At 26.0% G+C, this 7,515-nt stretch overlaps 2 protein-coding genes across 5 annotated transcripts; both read right to left on the bottom strand.

Moving 5' to 3' along the window:
* Positions 1-91: 91 nt before the first annotated feature.
* Positions 92-2,198, bottom strand: LOC127283347 (solute carrier family 25 member 35-like). The gene is made up of 5 exons (XM_051308143.1): positions 1,950-2,198; positions 1,179-1,560; positions 874-1,092; positions 593-707; positions 92-501 (listed from the first exon to the last, which is right to left on the bottom strand). Exons 1-5 carry the CDS (start codon positions 1,988-1,990, stop codon positions 323-325), a joined length of 936 nt encoding a protein of 311 aa, XP_051164100.1. The 5' UTR covers positions 1,991-2,198; the 3' UTR covers positions 92-322.
* Positions 2,199-2,384: 186 nt separating this feature from the next.
* Positions 2,385-7,419, bottom strand: LOC127283346 (actin-related protein 2). Of its 4 annotated transcripts, XM_051308139.1 has the most exons (9): positions 6,989-7,419; positions 6,732-6,842; positions 5,687-5,704; positions 4,946-4,963; positions 4,333-4,412; positions 4,047-4,182; positions 3,603-3,962; positions 3,261-3,539; positions 2,385-3,178 (listed from the first exon to the last, which is right to left on the bottom strand). In XM_051308139.1, exons 1-9 carry the CDS (start codon positions 7,034-7,036, stop codon positions 3,008-3,010), a joined length of 1,221 nt encoding a protein of 406 aa, XP_051164096.1. In that variant the 5' UTR covers positions 7,037-7,419; the 3' UTR covers positions 2,385-3,007. The 4 variants fall into 4 exon arrangements, with proteins under 4 accessions (XP_051164096.1, XP_051164098.1, XP_051164097.1 ...); XM_051308141.1 differs by lacking the exon at positions 4,946-4,963; XM_051308140.1 differs by lacking the exon at positions 5,687-5,704.
* Positions 7,420-7,515: the final 96 nt, after the last annotated feature.

Genomic DNA, 7,515 nt, shown 5'->3' with positions numbered 1-7,515 from the left:
AAATTTTATAATCTCTGTGTATATTAAATTACTATGAATTATATTTGTAGCGCACAATAACATTTAAGAGTAATATAATGAATCTCAGTAAATTAGCTATTTTTATAAACAATTTCTATCAATTTAATATTATTATCTTTACATTAATTACACATTTATTTAAAATGGTTTTATCAAGAGTTGGATGAAATTCTTTGTTATTTACAAAATACATAGATGCAGGTATACATTCCTCTTAAGTACATAAGTACTTGAATAATAATTTTTTGTTAATTTTTGAAAAAATGTCGCTATTCATTTTCTTATGTTAGTTACGGTAATTTTAAAATAATTGAACTAATTTCTCATAAAATACTAAACATAAAACTGTATGTGGAGCAATTCGCATCCACGTTGGAAATACCCCTTTATAAAAGCCGATTACTCCTTCAGTCTTAAATATTTTGAAAAATGCATCACCAAGTCCGCTGTACAACAAACCTTTTCCTTTAACATCAACACCTGTTAAAAAAAATGGTATATATTTATACATATTTCATAAATATATTTAAATATTATAAAGTTTGAAATTAATTATGTAATTACTTCTTACCTTGATTATAAAGCCTTGTGGCTAATACATCAAATGGTTGCATTGTCAAAGCAACACAACTTCCTCCAATCAAGGAAGCTGTAAAAGTTAATAAAATTGGCCGATCTGTAAATATCTATAAGAAAATAAAAATTTTTTTAACCACAGCATTGCTTTTTCATTCGCTATGTTTATAATAATAATAATAATAATAATTATTATTATTATTATTATTATTATACGGTTTGGAAAAGTATAATTACATTAGTAAAGAAGAAGATGATACAACATATTTTACTCACTTGATAGGTTTTTAGAATATCTGATACAAGACCAAATGTAGTTAATTGAGTTGCTGAACCAACAAATACTCTTGGAATATTGGCATACCATCCTCTATATAAACTTGAAAAACCTCCTTCTTTCCATAAAGATTTAAATGCTGCCCATGTTCCAGAATAAGTGTGTTGATGACCAACAGCGATGCATTGAGCAGATTGAGCTTGAAGTTGAGTTTTCACCTACTCAAATAATATAATATAATAAATCAAAACACCAAGAAAATTAAGTTTTCATTTCATTTATTAGGTAGTATTTTTGATTATACCATAAATAAAGGACTCCCTAACACTGCACCTAAAGAACCAGATACTCCAGTGACCAAAATAGTTTTTAAAATATCTGTATTCCCTTCTGTATTCAAAATTAATTTGCTATTTTTTGCAGAGTTATACATTCCTAATCTAATTCCATTTAAAACTACTTGAAATGCCAGTGCAGGTACCAATCCTGCTTGAAGAGCAAATATTCCTTCATATTTTGTTATAATTAATGCTGCGTGAAAACTATTTTTATAAATTTTTTTGTAAGATCCACGAGCTGCTAATTCTCCCTGGAGTTGGAGGCGTATTTTAATAACTTCCGCTGGATTTGTGAAAAATCCAGCTCCTACTGCAGCCAATGCTCCAAATGTAAACTCATTTCCAGGACTGAAAAATTTATAAAACCAATTATGTGAAAATCAATTTTTCATAATTTAGCGCCATTCTATAACTTCAAGATGGAACTATTAATGGAAATTATTTTAACAACTTTCTACAAATTATTGAATGAAGCGTTAGTATCATTAATAATTTCTTTTAAATATATTTTTATTATAGAAACTATTTAAAGTCCAACAACATAAGTGTACATAAAGAAAAAAAAAAGATAAAATTGATTGTCCTCCAATATTTGGCCATTTTGGAAAATATCGTCTCATTATTATAAATTTACATGTTATAGCTTTTTTCTCAAAAAAAAAAAAAAAAATTAGAATAGTAACTTGTATAAAATTTTAATGAATTCCCAGATATGAATATATAATAATATATCTTACGATTTTTTAATGTCTGCGTCATTATTAGCAAGTGTCGCCATTATTGAAATTGGATACAAAAATGAGCAGATGATAGATGATGCTCATAACTATAACAGTTAAGACTGAACTAATTTGTATGTCATACTATGTTTACTCAAGGCCATGATAAGAAGTATTTCAATCTTTTATTTATAATGTACAAAAATGTTCTCTTCAATGTCAACTGAAAGCTGAAAATTGTTTACGTTATAGGATAAAAGTTACTAAAATGGAGAAAAATTTAGAAAGACAATTTTTACTAGACGGGGTAATATGTCATTTTTAAATCCTGATTACCCTGTAATTAAAAGAAAAATTTCAATCGACAAATTGATTACTATTAATTACTAGGTGTATTATTATAAATTTTTGTTAACAATATTTGTTTATACATATGATAAATAATTACAAGTCTTTAATTTTTGCATTTACTATTATTAAATTTAAAAAATACAAAGATTATAATAAAGTTGAACATTTAAAACTGGATTGATAACAGACTGTTAAAATTTTAACAATCAACTTTTTTAGAATGCGTGTAAAAATACGCGCGTGTACAATTTTTAACAGATTTTTTAACTTAAAATTAAAAATTTTATGCATTAAATTCTTTGTGAAATAAAATATTGTGCCTTGGTATCGTAAGGATGAAAATATGTTCTAATCGAATATTTTTCTTAAGTTATAATCATTTTTAATATAAACTAATTCATCCAGTTCATATTTATTACAAAAAATTAATGTAAATACTATGTAATTTAAATGCTGAATTTGATCACTTCCCTTATATACTAATATATTTATTTTCTATGTAATTAATTTTGCACAGAGGCAATTGCCGTTTTCTTTTCTTTCTCATCTTTGTTTGTTATAAGGATTATAAAATTTCAAAAAAATTATAATCACATCTTTTCACTTGTGACTTTTACAACGTTCTTCATATTGTTTGTTATATAATTTATCAATAAATGATGATTAAGTGTTTTTATGAATTGTTACAAATTAATTTATAAAGAATATTATTTTCTTTAAATTTATTAAGATTCGTAGCATCCTAATTTTTTTAAAACATTCAACCCCTTTTCTTCATATTCCTCTCGAAGCATCCAAACGGCATCGCGATCTTTAGTTATTTCTGCTAATACTGCTCCGCCCATGAATACCATATCCTTTCTTCTGGGAGAATCCTCAATCTTAATCTTGAATTTCTATTGTTTGAGAAATTTAAAACAAATTAAAATTTACTTGGTGAATAAATTCTTTAAAAGTGAAAGAGAATGTAATTCTTACATTAAGTGTCGATGTATCATTTTTCAATACACGCTCAAGATAAAGTTGTTTTATTTCACGTTCAAGCCTAGATGGTAAACCAGGATACATGGTGCTTCCTCCACTTAAGACTATATGCTTATACAATTCACTCCGCATATCTATATCTGCTGCTTGAATTGTACTAAAAACAAGTTCAGCAATACCCTGTGCCTCAACGTTTATAAGATGTGGTTGAAAAAGTGCTTCTGGGGCAGCAAATCTTTCTCCGCCAACTTTTATAACTCTACCATCAGGCAGCTAAAGAAAATGAATGAGTAGATTATTTATTTAATTTTAAAGCTACGTTTGTTTCTTACTCACTGTATATGATTCAACCAAAACTGTCGTTTCAAGCGCTAGTTTCTCTTCTGTTTCCAGATTATAACTTATGTAACATAATTTCTCCTTCATCATTCTCACTGTTTCAAAATCAGCAGAATGATTAAACGCATAACCACGCAAAAGCAACAATTTAATAAGGTACATTGTGATATCCCGTCCTGCTATGTCCAATCTTCTTGTTAAATGAGGTAAAGCATATTCTTCATAGACAGGACATATATGAGTTACACCGTCTCCTGAATCTACTACAACTCCGCTAATTAATCCTTGAGCATATAATGTTAGCACAGCTTGAATAGCAATGTACGTTCCAGCAAAGCCGTATTTTTCAAACATCACCTAATATTTAAAAAAAAAATTTATACAATTTTAAATTAAATTCAACCAAAATATTTGTTTCTAAACTTGAATAATTAAAATTACTTCAATCATCTTTTCTCGATTAGTAGTAGGATTCATCGGCGGTTCAGTAAGTAGAATTTTACACTCCCTGGGATTGATATTCATTTTTTCTTTTCCGAACGTGTAATCCCAAACATGGCACATGTCTTCCCAATTTCTATTAAATTAAAAAAGAATAATATTAATTCTACCATATACCTAAATAAAATAAGTCTATAAATTGGTTTCGCTTCAATTTTTTATTTATTATAATTAGTATTACTATTACATAGTACCAACTGCCTTATCCATTAATTGAAATACCTACCTAACGATGCCATTTTGCATCGGGTAACTGATTTCTAACATTGATCGAAGTTTACTTGCCTCATCACCAACCATTAAATCCTGTTAAACAAACACAATTATTTTATCAATGATTCACAGATTAAAAGAAAGGAAACGTATGAATTATTGAAAAAAAACAATTTTTGTTACGATTTCTTAACTTACGTAATTACCTTTCATTCTTATTTTGAAAATTAATCAAATTTATTTAGTACTCTATTAAAAACAAATAAATAAATTTTAATATCAGAAAATGGTTAAAATAGTATGCCTCAATAGTTACTGGTAGTTTACTTTAAGCCATTGTATGCATATACTTTGTAGCCCTATAATTGGTATTATTACTGTTGGGCTTTGTTTTATTCAAATAAATAAACATTCATATATTTGTATCATGTATTTTTTTAACATTCTAAAAGCCTTTAAACTCTCAAGCAGCAACGTATAGATAATTTTTTTTTCAACTTCATTTAATTAAATATTAACAAAATATAAATAAATTAAACATATTTTTTAGCAGTTTATATATATATATATATATATATAGCCACTGTACATATCAAGTACAAACAATAATGCAAAATCAAACTTACAGACATGTTAAGCACATCCTACGAGAGCAATTCCAAGCATACAAACATAAACATTATTATTATGGCAGAGAAATATGTAATATTTTATTTTAAATCTGCATCTTTATAAATATGTGCGATATTTTTTCGTATTATTGAAATAAATTTGATGTTTAATATTCATATAAATAAAACTTGATTAATTAGTAAACAAACTCATAAAACGTAAAATTATTTTTTTAAAAATTGAACCCTCTAGGTACTGGAGGAACAAAATAAATTAAATTAAATTAAATTAAACAATAGTTATTTTTAGACTTTGCAAAATTATTTTATAACATAATATATATATATAATAAAAGTAAAATCATTTTTCATGATGAAAAGAGTACTAACAACAAAATTTTATTTTTTACATTCATGAAATGTATTGAGCTGTTCCTTCAAATTCAATGCAAAATTACATAGTAAGCCCGTGTAAAAACTCGAAAAATAATTCAAAAAAATGTACATGTTTATATTTAAAATTGCAAACATTTTATAATAACTTTGATACACCTACGCACGTAGAGGGTTATACATGTTAATTGTAGTATACAAACTGTTTTAAAAAAGAAAAGATTTCAGTTAATGGTAAGTGTTATTACTTGTTAGAATGTGTGCCAAAATACGCACTTTCAAACAGCTAGGTAATTATATTTATTACATTTTTTTCATACATTTCATCAAAAACACACTAAAGTTTCAAAAAAAGAGACTTACATGAATGCTATGATCTTGCTGAAAATATATTTTGAAAATTAAATCTTTATTGTTAAAAGTGTAAAATAATAAATAAATCTATAAAATAACTAAGATCTGTTGACAATAAATAAATTATCCAACTTCTTAGTAACCTAAATTATTTTACACAAGTATACATTGTGTAATAAGCATCAATTAATTACGTTTTAAAATTCGTTGTAGCTGATAAAAATATTTAAATTCTACTGAAACATTGCATGCAACAATGCTTCAAAATTACAGTTATATACATTCTTGTATAATAAAATATTAATTTTCTTAATTAATATAATTTTATTTTATTTTATCTAAACTACCGTTGAAATATAATTACAGTGGCTAACATGGTTACTATCAAACAATACATATTTTTTTTAATCATGATAACTCAATCAAAACATAAGCTATAGAATTAAAACAAAAAACATTAGAAAGTTGATAAAATTATCCGTTTGATGGCTGAGATATCATGGTTCAATAACATGTACTTTTTAATAGTGCTCGCGTTAGCCTTCCTGATAATTTTCGTTGATAGAGTATGTATCTACAATTATTGATGCATGCCAATATAATCCCTACATAATTAATCTGAATTAAAAAAATAATTATTATTACAAACAAATCTCAAGATTCTGAATCACGTATAACATTTTTGAAAAAAGTTGTCTAAAAATAAATTGTTTACTTTATTTAACTTTGATTTTCAGTAAAAAATAAAGCTCCTAATGATGAAACTAACGTTAATGTCGAGACGTGATTTGGAATTTTCATTTTGTCAAAATAAATTTTAATTCACAATCCTGATAAATTATTCCTAATGTATTGACAATGTTGTATGAATTATAAATTAAAATTTGTCTAAACAATTAAATTTCGAACAAAATATAATATATTACAAAATCAGTGACAATAAAGCAATTCACATAAATGTATTATATTTTTAAAAAGAATTTTAAATACCATTGCATACCAAACAATGACGTTAATTTAAAGTTAAATAAATTATTCTTAAATATTAACTAACCTTTACATCAATATCACCGATTTTATTAGTGGCCCTAATAATTGGTCGCCCTACTATTGAAGGAAATATGTGAGCTGGGAAATTTGCACCTGCATATCCACATTTTACAAACTGTAAAAAATTAACCTCATACAGTAAGTAATAATAAACATATATAATTACGAATGCTTATACTGCAATTATAAGAGTAAATAAATAGGTATATATAGAAACAGTATATTATAATTTATATGTAAACATTTTTAACATAACCTTACCCCTGTTCCATTGTCGCAAACAATGACTTTTCGACCTTTACTGTCCATTTTAACAAATCTCCAATAGCATTTAAATAGAAGATAAGGTTCTTAATTTGTATTTAGATAAAAATAATTTTCATATAATGTAAAGAGAAATTACATTTGAATAAAGTAATTGGTAAAGGGCGTAACCGGTTAAGGACTATTTAGTTCACTTTTAAACATCATTAAACCCCACTAGAGTAAAATAATTATTGATAATCTTTTACAGTTTAATATGTCTAGTTTTATAAAAACCTTATTTAATTTTTGTACTTGTATTTGAAAATACTATTCTTTTTTATTCAATAATTTACATTGTATGGGGTGAATCAGTTTTTGTCATGACACGAATTATAAGATTATAACCTAAGTATAAAGGTGCTTCTACAACAATTTGTTATTTTCTTTACATTTGGTGACTGCCTGTCTCAGTCTGTCTAATGGAGCGGTCACACCTCGGCTGCAGGAGCAGTTGCCCATGGCAACCGTGTAAGAGTAAGAGA

Source organism: Leptopilina boulardi, unplaced genomic scaffold (genome assembly GCF_019393585.1).
Source record: "Leptopilina boulardi isolate dan_hultmark-lab unplaced genomic scaffold, ZJU_Lbou_2.1 LbouV2_31, whole genome shotgun sequence".
NCBI classification, from domain to species: Eukaryota; Metazoa; Arthropoda; class Insecta; order Hymenoptera; family Figitidae; genus Leptopilina; species Leptopilina boulardi.
Note: the sequence above shows the minus strand (reverse complement) of the source record. Positions and strands in the feature narration are given on the sequence as shown.

Excerpts from the sequence above, each read along its gene's own strand:
- LOC127283347 (XM_051308143.1), bottom strand. The coding sequence starts at position 1,990 with ATGGCGACACTTGCTAATAATGACGCAGACATTAAAAAATC. Across the intron at positions 1,561-1,949 it reads GACGCAGACATTAAAAAATC|TCCTGGAAATGAGTTTACAT; the intron begins GTAAGATATATT and ends TAAATTTTTCAG. Across the intron at positions 502-592 it reads CACAAGGCTTTATAATCAAG|GTGTTGATGTTAAAGGAAAA; the intron begins GTAAGAAGTAAT and ends TTTTTTTAACAG.
- LOC127283346 (XM_051308139.1), bottom strand. The coding sequence starts at position 7,036 with ATGGACAGTAAAGGTCGAAAAGTCATTGTTTGCGACAATGGAACAGGG. Across the intron at positions 6,843-6,988 it reads TTTGCGACAATGGAACAGGG|TTTGTAAAATGTGGATATGC; the intron begins GTAAGGTTATGT and ends AATTTTTTACAG. Across the intron at positions 4,183-4,332 it reads ATGCAAAATGGCATCGTTAG|AAATTGGGAAGACATGTGCC; the intron begins GTAGGTATTTCA and ends TTAATTTAATAG.